The 12439-nt window shown below is 49.7% G+C and overlaps 1 protein-coding gene and 1 pseudogene across 27 annotated transcripts in view; one reads left to right on the top strand and one right to left on the bottom strand.

The window, feature by feature from the left end:
* LOC129041207 (putative postmeiotic segregation increased 2-like protein 1) overlaps positions 1–12439 on the bottom strand; it is a 47357-nt pseudogene that overhangs the window by 26257 nt on the left and 8661 nt on the right.
* The window catches only part of LOC129041208 (putative speedy protein E7), a 34883-nt gene that overhangs the window by 19105 nt on the left and 3339 nt on the right, over positions 1–12439 (top strand). For 11 of the 27 annotated variants that reach the window (XM_063668214.1, XM_063668217.1, XM_063668215.1 and 8 more), the window contains 4 exons: positions 6805–7391; positions 8361–8591; positions 9613–9671; positions 10882–10967. In XM_063668214.1, coding sequence (XP_063524284.1) covers positions 7232–7391; positions 8361–8591; positions 9613–9671; positions 10882–10967 — 536 coding nt within the window. In that variant the 5' untranslated portion in view covers positions 6805–7231. Of the gene's footprint in view, positions 1–5868; positions 7392–8360; positions 8592–9612; positions 9672–10881; positions 10968–12439 lie in introns of all 27 variants that reach the window. The other 16 variants (XM_063668232.1, XM_063668233.1, XM_063668229.1 and 13 more) reach the window with 13 other exon arrangements.

Raw genomic sequence — 12439 nt, 5'->3', positions numbered from 1 at the left:
GCACAGTGGCTCACACCTGTAATCTCAGCACTTTGGGAGGCCGAGGCAGGTGGATCAGGTGAGGTCAGGAGTTTGAGACCAGCCTGGCCAACGTGGCAAAAACCCATCTCTACTAAAAATACAAAAATTAGCCGGGTGTGGTGGTGCATGCTTGTAATCCCAGCTACTTGGGAGGCTGAAGCAGGAGAATTGCTTGAACCCAGGAGGCAGAGATTGCAGTGAGCCGAGATCGCACCACTGCTGTGTAGCCTGCGCTACGGAGTAAGACTCTTGTCTCAAAAATAAATGAAATGAAATGAAATAATGAAATGAATGAAAGAAATGGAATAACTGAAATGAAAGGAAATGAAATGAAATAAATGAAATGGTGAATCCTTCCCAATTGGGGGATTGGGTTTTTCTGGATTTTGTTTTTTGTGTTGAAGACAGGGTCTCGTTCTTTTGCCTAGACTGGAATGCACTGGTGCAGTCATGGCTCACTTCAGCCTCAACCTCCTGTGCTCAAGTGATGTTCCTGCCTTATCCTCCCAAGCATCTGGGACTACAGATTGCATACCACACCTGGCTAGTTTTTGTTTTGTTTCTGTAGAGACGGGGTCTCACTGTGTTGCTCAGGCTAGTCTTGAACTCCTGGGCTTAATCAGTCCTCCCACCTCAGCCTCCCAAAAAGTTGGGGTTGTAGGCATGAGCCACCATGCCTAACCCCAGGATGTTTTAAATGAACTTTGCCCAAATCATCAGAGAAATCACTGTGGCAGCTATAGCCTTATGAGATGTATTTCTGAAATAATAAGACTTGAAAGTTGAAATTACTTCTTGTTCCATGGGCTGCAAAATGGATGTTGTGTTAGTGGGCATGAAAAAAGCAATATGGATTTCCTTGTACATCCTCACCAGAGCTCTTGGGCGACCAGGTGCATTGTCACTGAGCAGTAATATTTTGAAAGGAATCTTGTTTTCTGAGCAGTAGGTCTCACCCATGTGCTTGAAATATTCAGGAAACCATGCTGTGAGCAGATGTGATATCAGTTAGGCTTTGCTGTTTCATTTATAGAGCATAGGCAGAGTAGATTTAGCATAATTCTTATGAGCCTTAGGATTTTTAAAATGGTAAATGAGTATTGGCTTCAACGTAAAGTCACCAACTGCATTAGCCCCTAACAAGGAGTCAGGCTGTCCTTTGACGCTTTGAAGCCAGGCATTGACTTCTCCTCAATAGCTGTGAAAGTCCTAGATGGCGTTTTCCAATATAAGGCAGTTTAGGCCACATTGAAAATTCATAGTTTAGTGTAGCCACCTTCATCAATGATCTTAGCTAGATTTTCTTGATAACTTGTTGCTTCTCTATCAGTACTTGCTGCTTCACCTTGTACTTTTATGTTATGGAGAGAGCTTCTTTCCTTAAACCTCATGAACTAACTTCTAGCTTCAAACTTTTCTTCTGTGGCTTCCTTACTTTGCCCAGCCTTCATAGAATGGAAGACAGCTAGGACATTGATCTGGATTGGGCTTTGGCTGAAGGGAATGTTGTGGCTGGTTTGATCTTCTGCTCCGACTACTAAAACTGTCTCTATATCAGCAATAAGACTGTTTAACTTTCTTACCCTTTGTGTGTTCACTGGAGTAGTGTTTTTACTTTCTTTCAAGAATTGTTCTTTTGCATTCACAACTTGGCTGTTTGGCACAAGAGGCCTAGCTATTGATTGGCCTGTCTTGGCTTTCGACTAAGCTTAATTATTTCTTTTTTTTTTTTTTCTTTTTGAGACAGAGTCTTGCTTTGTTGCCCAGGCTAGAGTGCAATGGCGTGATCTCGGCTCACTGCGACCTCTGCCTCCCGGGTTCAAGCGATTCTCCTGCCTCAGCCTCCTGAGTAGCTCGGATTATAGGCGCCCGCCACTGCGCCTGGCTGATTTTCTATTTTTAGTAGAGACGGGGTTTCGCCATGTTGGCCAGGCTGGTCTCGAACTGACCTCAAGTGCCCACCTCGGCCACCCAAAGTGCTGGGATTATAGGTGTGAGCCACCACACCTGGCCTCTAAGCTTAATCATTTCTAGCTTTTGATTTAAAATGAGAAACATGTGACTGTTCCTTTCATTTGGATACTTAAGAGGGTTATTAATTGACCTAATTACAATATTTTTGTGTCTCAAGGAATGAATAGGGAGGCCTGAGGAGAGAGAGAGAGAGACAGGGAAACTCTTGTTGGTAGAGTAGTCAGAACACAGACAACATTTGTTAAGTTTGCCAGCTTATATGGGCACGGCTCGCGGTACCCCAAAACAGTTATAGTAGTAACATCAGGCTGGGTGTGATGGCCCATGCCTGTAATCCCAGCACTTTGGGAGGCCAAGGCGGGTGGAGCCCTTTGAGGTCAGGACTTCAAGACCAGGCTGGGCAACATGGCAAAACCTCTTCTCTACAAAAAAATCCAAAAATTACCTGGGCATGGTGATGCACGCCTGTAGTTGCAGCTACTTGGGAGGCTGAGGTGGGGGGATCACTTGAGCCCAGGAGGTTGAGGCTGCAGTGAGCCATGTTTGCACCATTGCATTCCAGCCTGGGTGACAGAGTGAGAACCTGCCTCTGACCAAAAAAAAGTTATTTTTCTCCACTAAGACGTGGAATGGTTTGTTGGGTAGCAATGGATATAGCCGACACATCCCCACAGCCCTCACCTTTTCTCACTATGTGGGTGTACCCAGTCTCTGGCTTCTAATGTCAAGGGCCTCCAGCTTGACACTTCCAGCTCAGAGTATGTTCTTAAGGCCCTGCCTCACTTATAGAACTTCCTAGTGGTTAGCTATGATGCATGGCAAACACACCTGGAAACAGTAACATCAGCATACCTTGAAAATGACCCCATGGTCTAAGAAGAGTATGTGTTGAAAGTTCTAAGCTAAGGAATCCAGGAGTGGCCAACCCGGAGATTCATTTCTTATCTATGAGGAACATCTGAACCCCTGGACCATCTTGGGGATGATGGCCTTTGTTTGGGGTTCAGTGAAGGTTGCCAGAGGGAAGGTGCTAGGGGCAGGGTGCTAAGTGGAAATGGTCTATGAACTGCATGCTTTTTTTTTTTTTTTTTGAGACAGAATCTTGCTTTGTCGCCCAGGCTGGAGTGCAGTGGCACAATCTTGGCTCACTGCAAGCTCTGCCTCCCGGGTTCATGCCATTCTCCTGCCTCAGCCTCTGGAGTAGCTGGGACTACAGGCACCCGCCACGACGCCTGGCTAATTTTTTGTATTTTTAGTAGAGACGGGGTTTCACCGTGTTAGCCAGGATGATCTCGATCTGACCTTGTGATCCGTGCACCTTGGCCTCCCAAAGTGCTAGGATTACAGGTGTGAGCCACCGCGCCCTGCCCAACTGCATGCTTATTGTAAGCAGGTGTGGTTCTCCTGTTCTGCCTGCCATGTCTGGACTACCCTCTAAGTCCCCTGAATAAACCCTATGTCTTGCCTGCTGGCCAGGCATGATGGCTCATGCCTGTAATCCAAGCACTTTGGGAGGCCAAGACAGGCAGATCACTTGAGGTCAGGAGCTTGAGACCAGTCTGGCCAACATGGTGAAAACTCCATCTCTACTAAAAATACAAAAAAAAAAAAAAAAATTAGCTGGGTGTTGTGGCATGCACCTGTAATCCCAGCTACTTAGGGGGGCTGAGGCAGAAGAATCTCTTGAAGCGGGAAAGCAGAGGTTGCAGTGAGCTGAGATCACGGCATTGCACCCCAGCCTCAGCAGCTAGACTCTGTCTCAAAAGACAAAAACAGGCCAGGCACAGTGGCTCATGCCTGTAATCACAGCACTTCGGGAGGCAGAGGCAGGTGGATCGATCACCTGAGGTCAGAAGTTTGAGACCAGCCTGGTCAACGTGGTGAAACCCTGTCTGTACTAAAAATACAAAGATTAGCAGGGCATGGTGGTGAGCGACTGTAATCTCAGCTACTTGGGAGGCTGAGGCAGAAGAATTGCTTGAACCCGGGAGTCAGAGGCTGCAGTGAGCTGAGATTGCACCACTGACTCCAGCCTGGGCAGTAGAGTGAGACTCCATCTCAAAAAAACAAAAACAAACACAACAGAAACGAGAAAACAAAACCCGGCCAGGTGCAGTGGCTCACGCCTGTAATCCCAGCACTTTGGAAGGCCGAGGTGGGTGGATCATGAGGTCAGGAGTTTGAGACCAGCCTGATCAACATGGTGAAACCCTAGCTCTACTAAAAATAAAAAAATTAGCTGGGCATGGTGGCAGGCGCCTGTAATCCCAGCTACTCAGGAAGCTGAGGCAGGAGAATCGCTTGAACCTGGGAGGCAGAGCTTGCAGTGAGCTGAGATTGCACCACTGCACTCCAGCCTGGGCGACGGAGCAAGACTCCGTCTCAAAAAAAAAAAGAAGAACAGAATGTTGTAGGCATTTTAAAAATACATTTTATTTATTTTAATATGTATTCATTTATTTTTGAGATGAAGTCTGGCTGTCTTGCCCAGGTTGGAGTGCAGTGGTGAGATCTCGGCTCACTGCAACCTCTGCTTCCTGGTCTCAAAGCACTGTCCAACTTCAGCCTCCTGAGTAGCTGGGACTACAGGTGCCTGCCACCATGCCTGGCTAACTTCTGTATTTTTTGTAGAGATGAGGTTTCGCAGTGTTGCCTAGGCTGCTCTCCAACTCCTGGGCTCAAATGATTCTCCTGCCTTGGCCTCCCCAAATGCTGGGATTACCGGCTTACCCAGCACACCTGGCCTCTGGGCAGATTTTTATGTTTTTATTTTTAATTTTTATTTTTTTGGTATCTAAAATACCAAAATACCACTCTGTCACCCAGGCTGGAGTGCAGTGGCACGATCTTGGCTCACTGCAACCTCCGCCTCTTCGTTTCAAGCAATTCTCCTGCCTCAGCCTCCCAATTACAGATACATGCCACTGTACCTGGATAATTTTGTATTTTTAAGAGAGATGGAGTTTCACCATGTTGGCCAGGCTGGTCTCAAACTCTTGACCTCAAGTGATCTGCCTGCCTCGGCCTCCCAAATTGCAGGGTTTACAGGCGTGAGCCACTGTGCTCGGCCTAGGATTTCTTTGTCTTCTTCCAGTAAGTGTTAGTTCAAGTTCTCCTCTCCCCACTGTTGTTTCTTATCAAGGCCCTCACCAATCTTCTAAAAACCATATTATAGATCTAAAATTGCTTTTCAATTCTGGGATTCAAAAAGGACTGGAGGCTGGGCGAGGTGGCTCACTCTGGTAATCCCAGCAATTTGGGAGGCTGAGGCAGGAGGAGGGCTGGAAGTCAGGTGTTCAAGACCAGCCTGAGCAACATAGCAAGATCCTTGTCTCTACATCTCTACAAACAAAAAATTTGCTGGGTGTGGTGACATTCACATGTAGTTTCAGCTACGCAGGAGGCTGAGGCAGGAGGATTGTTTGAGCCCAGGAGTTCAAGGATGCAGTGAGCTATGATTGCACCACTGCACTCTAGCCTGGGTGACAGAGTCAGACTCTGTCTCTTAAAAAAAAAGAGGAGGCACGGGTGGGCACGGTGCTCACGCCTGTAATCCCAGCTCTTTGGGAGGCCGAGGTGGGCGGATCACTTGAGCTCAGGAGTTTGAGACCAGCCTGGCCAACATGGTGAAACCCCGTCTCTACTAAAAATACAAAAATTAGCTGGGGGTGGTGGCACAAGTCTATAATCCCAGCTACTCGGGAGGCTGAGGCAGGAGAATTGCTTGAACCTGGGAGGCAGAGGTTGCAGTGAACTGAGATTGTGCCATTGCACTCTGCACTCCAGCCTGGGTGGCAGAGTGAGACTCCATCTCAAAAAAAAAGAAGGGGAGATTGAGACATTCAGATAGAGACACCAGGGGTGTGTGCACAGGGGAAAGACCATGTGAGAAGCCAGCAAGAAGGCGGCCATCTGCAAGCCAAGGAGAGAGGCTTCAGGAGAAACCACCCCTGCCAACATCTTGATCTTGGACTTCCAGCCTCCAGAGCTGTGAGAAAAGAAATTTCTGTTGTTTAAGCTACCTGGTCTGTGGTATTTTGTTATAGCAGCCTGAGCAAACTAATACAGCATCTCAAAGATGCCTGTAACCCAACTCCATTCCCACCCTAAGTCAGAGTGTTTAGCAGAGGGTTAGTAGTTGCCTCCAGAGCATGAAGGGCTCTTCCTGACTCTTAACTGTGAGGAATGCTTTGGGTTAAAAGATTGTACTTTTCTGAGTTCAGCTGAAAGGTGGAGGGCTCAGTGAAGTGGCTCACATCTGTAATTCCAACACTTTGGGAGGCCGAGGTGGGAGCATCACTTGAGCCCAGGAGGTTGAGAGCAGCTTAAGCAACATAGTAAGACCCTGTTTCAAAACACACACATGCACGCACGCACGCACGCACGCGTGCGCAGGTGTGGGGGCATGTGCCTGCAGTTCCAGCTACTTGGGAGGCTGAGGTGGGTGGATTGCTTGAGGCAAGGAGTTTGAGACAAGCCTGGTCAACATAGTGACACCCCATCATCCCCCAAAATCATTTTTCTTTGTTTTGAGACACAGTCTCACTCTATTGCCCAGGCTGCAGTGCAGTGGTGTGATCTCACCTCCCTGCAACCTCCGCCTTCACGGACAGTGAATGTCAGTAAACATTCGGCAGAAAAGCTCTGCCAAATTGAGTGCTCTGATGTGACTTTTTTGTCAAGTCAGTGTTCCTGGGATCTCTTGTACATGATAATCTCACTCTTGTACATGATAATCTCACTCCTGTAACGTTTCCTAGTTTCTGCTTGCCCTAGTTTTCTTTCCCATCCTGATCCCTCTCCCACCAGACTGGACTCTGAAATGGGCATGTACAGAGAAGAGGAGACCCCAACATGCTTCAGGCTTTGAGTGGAGAGGACACAGCCTCTGCTGGGACAGGGAACAGAGGGATGCGGAGACCCCGAAGATGCTTTTGGACAATGGTCTGAGGTTGGGACAGTGGCAGGAGATACCATTCATTCACTCAGGATCTCCAGAACAAGAGATCAGCCTGGCAGTTACATGTGTTTTTCTTCAAACTGGTTGCCAGGTTGGAATGACCGATGACATCAGAGATTCCGACCTTCCTGATTGGAAGAACCGGACTCTGTCGGCGCCTGGAAGTTCAGGTGGACAACAGCATCTTCTCAGAGCTGTTTTCCACTCCTGACTTCTCCAAGCCTCGAGAATTGATAACACACTCTTTTGGATCCTAGCAGTGCCCACAAGAAGGCCATGGACAGAACAGAGACTAGTTTCCATGAGAGGGGACAGATTATGGGAAAGATCACGGCCAGCCGTCAACCGCACCCCCAGGATGAGCAGAGCCCCCAGCGGAGCACCTCGGGGTACCCCCTCCAGGAGGTGGTGGATGATGAAGTGTCGGGACCATCAGGTGAGGGGACTGGAGGAAGAAGAGGTGGGATAGGATTGACTAAGACGAAGGAAGGGGGCCGGGCGCAGTGGCTCACACCTGTAACCCCAACACTTTGGGAGGCCGAGGTGGGCCGATCACCTGAGGTCAGGAGTTCAAGACCAGCCTGGCCAATATGGTGAAACCCCATCACTACTAAAAGTACAAAAATTAGCCAGGCAGTAGTGGTGCGTGCCCGTAATCACAGCTAATCAGGAGGCTAAGACAGGAGAATCGCTTGAGCCTGGGAGGAAGAGGTTGCAGTGAGCTGAGATCGTGCTACTGCATTCCAGTCTGGGTGAGAGACTGAGACGCTGTCTTAAAAAAAAAAAAAAAAAAAAAGGGTCGGAGGACAGGAAGGAGAACCTGAGGAGGGTGTGTGGGAAGAATGGAGAAATTCAGGCCGGGTGCAGTGGCTCTCCCCTATAATCCCAGCACTTTGGGAAGCCAAGGCAGGCAGATCACTTGAGGCCAGGAGTTTGAGACCAGCCTGGCCAACATGGTGAAACCCCGTCTCTACTAAAAGTACAAAATGGATCTGGGCATTATGGCAGGCACCTGTAATCCCAGCTACCTGAAAGGCTGAGGCAGGAGAATAACTGGAATCCGGGAGATGGATGTTGCAGTGAGCTGAGATTGCACCACTACACACTAGCCTGGGCGACAAAGCAAGATTCTGTCTGGAAACAAAAAAAAAAAAAAAAGAGGGACTGAGAGAGCCAGGGACCAGGGAAAGACATGAGGCAGTGTTCTGAGGACAGAAAGACGGAAGAATGGGGAGGGGAAGGAGCGGCACGTGGGGTTGAGCAGAGGAGAAAGTCAGAAAGGTGGCTTGGAGAAGCCAGCAGTCTGCGAGTCTGGGGAGGATGGAGAGTGGTTTGGGGTTTGGGGTCAGGCTCTAAGGTGATCAGTTGCAGAAGCATTACATGGTGGCCTGGTTTCTTTACTCAGCCCCTGGGGTAGATCACAGCCCCCCAGGTAGGTCCTTTCGCTGGAAAAGGAAGAGGGAGTGGTCAGACGAATCTGAGGAGTCATTGGAGGAGGAGCCAAAGAAGGAGCTCGTCCCTGAGCCTGAGGAGACCTGGGTGGCGGAGACACTGTGTGGCCTCAAGATGAAGCCGAAGAGACGGCGAGTGTCACTCGTGCTCCCTGAGCACCACGAGGCCTTCAACAGGCTGCTTGGTAGGAGGACACCCCAGAGAGCACCTCCAACCCTGTTCTTTCTAAAAAGAGGAAACTTCCAATAACCACACTTTTCCAATGGGAAAAATATGCCCCAGTGGGTGAGCTCTCCATGCGGGAGGACTCAGAAGTGATCACTCATGAGGGACACTTAGGAGATGATACAGGATTAGGTAGACTTGATAAAGGTCAGCGCTTGGGATAAGAAAGCTTGGTTTCAGCCAGGTGCGGTGGCTCCCACCTGAGATCCCAGCACATTGGGAGGCTGAGGCAAGAGGATTGCTTGAACTCAGGACTTTGAGGCTGCAGTGAGCTATGACTGCACCACTGCACTCCAGCCTGGGTGACAGAGCAAAACCCTGTCTCAAAAGAAAAACCAAGGCTGGGCACAGTAGCTCATGCCTGTAGTCCCAGCTACTCGGGAGGCTGAGACAAGAGAATCGCTTAAACCCGGGAGGCAGAGGTTGCAGTGAGCTGAGATCGCGCCACTGCATTCCAGCCTGGCCCACACAGCGAGACTCTGTCTCAAAATAAATTAATAAATAAAGAAAAATAAAAATCATATAAAAACAAAATCAATAAAGTGGTTTCAGCTGTGCCCTCTGAAACTTAATGTCTCTTACTGACTTTTCTAAACCTAAGTGTCTCCATCCATAGTGGGGGATACCAAGGCCATGGTCACACCCTGATGTGACTGTCTCATGAGGAAATGATGGGAATTCCTTTATGACTCTGCAGTGGTTCCTCCGTGTCTGCTGGAGGGGGTCCTGGCTTATTCCCAGCTCTACCTCCTGTAGATTCTCACACCCAGGGCCTCCTTTGGTCTCTTCTCAGGGGAGTCTCAGAGCAGGAGCCTCTCTCCCTTGCCCAGTGAAAGTCATTCTCCCCCTCTCCCATCCACCTCACGTGTGGCCACAATCCTGAGACTTCCCCCCGGGAGGCACACTTCTCCTCGCTGCCCTGCTGCTCCCACAGAAACCCTGTCCTGCTTCTCACGCTGACATCTGCTCTCTAATCACAGAGGATCCTGTCGTTAAAAGATTCCTGGCCTGGGACAAAGATCTGAGGGTGTCAGACAAGGTAAGGTTGTTCTCCATGTAACTGTTCCTGTTCCAACGCATGGCTGGGGAGAGGGTTCGGCTTCCAAACCCACAGTTCTCCCTCCACCACCTCCCACCAGATGCTCCTACAGTCTTTTTTTTTTTTTTTTGGTGAGACAGAGTCTTGCTTGTTGACCAGGCTGGAGGGCAGTGTCTTGATCTTGACTCACTGCAGCCGACGCCTCCCAGGTTCAAGCGATTCTCCTACTTCAGCCTCCAAGCAGCTGGGATTAAAGACATGAACCACCACGCCTGGCTAATTTTTGTGTTTTTAGTAGGGTTTTGCCATGTTGGCCAGGTTGGTCCTGAGCACCTGACCTCAGGGGATCCACCCGCCTTGGCCTCCCAAAGTGCTGAGATTATAGACATCAGCCACTGTGCCTGACCAGCTGCCACGGTCTTGAGTCTTGGACCCACAAATTTTTTTCTTCTGAGACAGAGTCTAGCTCTGCTCCCCAGGATGGAGTGCAGTGGCATGATCATAGCTCATTGCAGCCTCTAATTCCTGGGCTCAAGCAATCTTCTTTCCTCAGCCTCCTGAGGAGCTCGGACTAGGCACATGCCACCATGCTCAACTAATTTTTGAAATCTTTGTAGAAACAGGGTCTTGCTATGTTGCCCAGGTTGTTCTCCAACTGTCGGGCTCACGTGATCCTCCTATCTCCACCTCTCAAAGTACTGGGATCAGAGGCTTGAGCTGCCACTCCCGGCTATTCTTGGTCTTTTATGATTTGTCAGCATCTCCCTCAGGACTCTGCTGGTCTCTTGCAGAGTGAATGAATGGCCCCTGCCTCTCCTATGGGTCCTTTGGGATCTGAGCTCTGGGCCACAGTCTGGCTGCAGCCCTGAAACGCCTGGCCCCTCTACTCTCAGCTCTTTGGGACAGTTCTCTGCCTGGCACACAAAAGGCCCTCCTGACACCAGCCGACCTAGACACACCCCCTCCAAAGATCCCATCGGAGCCCACCATCCCGGGAGCATCACCCAAAACCCTTCCTCAGGCTTCTCGGATTTGCATCCGACCTTCGAATACCCCTCCACCCCGCAATTTCCAAATGAGTACAGTCACCCCAATACTGAGGTCCCTTCTCTCACGGGCAGCCCCTCCCCAGACCCTCATCTCCCCTCTCCACAATCTTCCTCTTCCAAGATGTGACCTCTCCCTCTCTGTGTCCCTTTCTCTCCATCAGTATCTCCTGGCTATGGTCATAGCGTATTTTAGCCGGGCCGGCCTCCTCTCCGGGCAATACCAACGCATCCATTTCTTCCTGGCTCTGTGAGTGGTTTGCTGCCTCCTAGCCGTCAACACCCAATGCCCTGGGACAGCGGGGGAAGTGGGATTCCAGCCTTTCCTTTATTCTTTCACCTGTTTGTCCTCTTTACTCTGTGTACAGAAAAGACAGGATTATACTATCTTAGACTGTTGTTTCTAAAAAGAAACTCAGGCTGGGCATGCTGGCTCACGACTGTAATCCCAGCACTTTGGGAGGCCGAGGCAAGCGGATCACCTGTGGTCAGGAGTTCGAGACCAGCCTGGCCAACGTGGCCAAACCCCGTCTCTACTAAAAATAGAAAAATTAGCTGGGCGTGGTGGTGTGCACCTGTAATCCCAGCTACTCGGGAGGCTGAGGCAAGAGAACCCTTTGAACCCAGGAGGTGGAGGCTGCAGTAAGCTAAGGTTGAGCCACTGCACTCCAGCCTGGGCGACACAGCAAGACTCCATCTCAAAAAAAAAAAAAAGCCAAAAAAACAAACTTCAATGCCAGTGTACAAATAAAAGAATAAAACAAAAGGAACAATAAACTGCTCCTGAGGGGAAAAGAAAAGGAGTGGAGGAGCGGACATGACGCTTCCTCCAGCAAGCAGACGTTTCTGGTTCCTTTCTCTCTCTCATTCCCACATCAACCGCAAATGCCATCGACCTCCTCTGGGTTCCCATGACAGGCCACAGTTCAGGTCCCCCTCGCATCACTCGAATCCACTGTCAAATCCTCCCTGCTGGGGTCTCCTGGAGTCTCTCCCCAAGCCAGGGGGCTTCCTAGTGCAGCCTGAGCATCTTTCCAAAGCACGACAACCTCACTGTCCACCTGAACAACTTCCTTAGCTGATGTCTTTCTCTATCGAGGCCAGGGTCCACAGTGCCAATTCCACCCTCTCTACAATCTCTACAAGCACACTGGCTCACCATCTTGGTGTTTCCTGGTGTGGCTTCACTGCTCCTTCCAAATGCCCTCCACTCGACTTTGCGTTTGTGTTTTCTGTCTGGGTGTCTCGCACACGTGTGGTTCTGAAGGGAAGGACTCATTCCTTGAAGTCAATTCACCCCACAGCCTCTGTGATGCCTTCCATCATCTTCCAACTTCTGCATGCCCATAGCTCTCCAGTTACATCCTGGACACTGGGATTAGGTCATCTGCCTTGATTACTCCCAGTCCCATTAGACTAGATGCCTGTAGAAGGCAGGGTCCTGGCAAAATATCAATGTATTCAATTTCTTTTATTTTTTTGAGACAGACTTGCCCTGTCCCGCAAGCTGGAGTGCAGTGGTGAGATCATAGCTCACTGCAGCCTCCATATCCTGGGCTCAAGTGATCCTCCCACCTCAGCTTCTTGATTAGCTCTGACTACAGGGCTGTGCCACCACACCTGGACAGTTTGTTTCTTTGTTTATTTATTGAGACAGAGTCTTGCTCTGCCTCTCAGGCTGGAATGGAGTGGCCCAATCTCGACTCACTGCAACCTCCGCCT

Source organism: Pongo pygmaeus, chromosome 6 (assembly GCF_028885625.2).
Source record: "Pongo pygmaeus isolate AG05252 chromosome 6, NHGRI_mPonPyg2-v2.0_pri, whole genome shotgun sequence".
In the NCBI taxonomy this organism is placed as follows: domain Eukaryota; kingdom Metazoa; phylum Chordata; class Mammalia; order Primates; family Hominidae; genus Pongo; species Pongo pygmaeus.
This window is presented reverse-complemented; position numbering and strand designations above follow the sequence as displayed.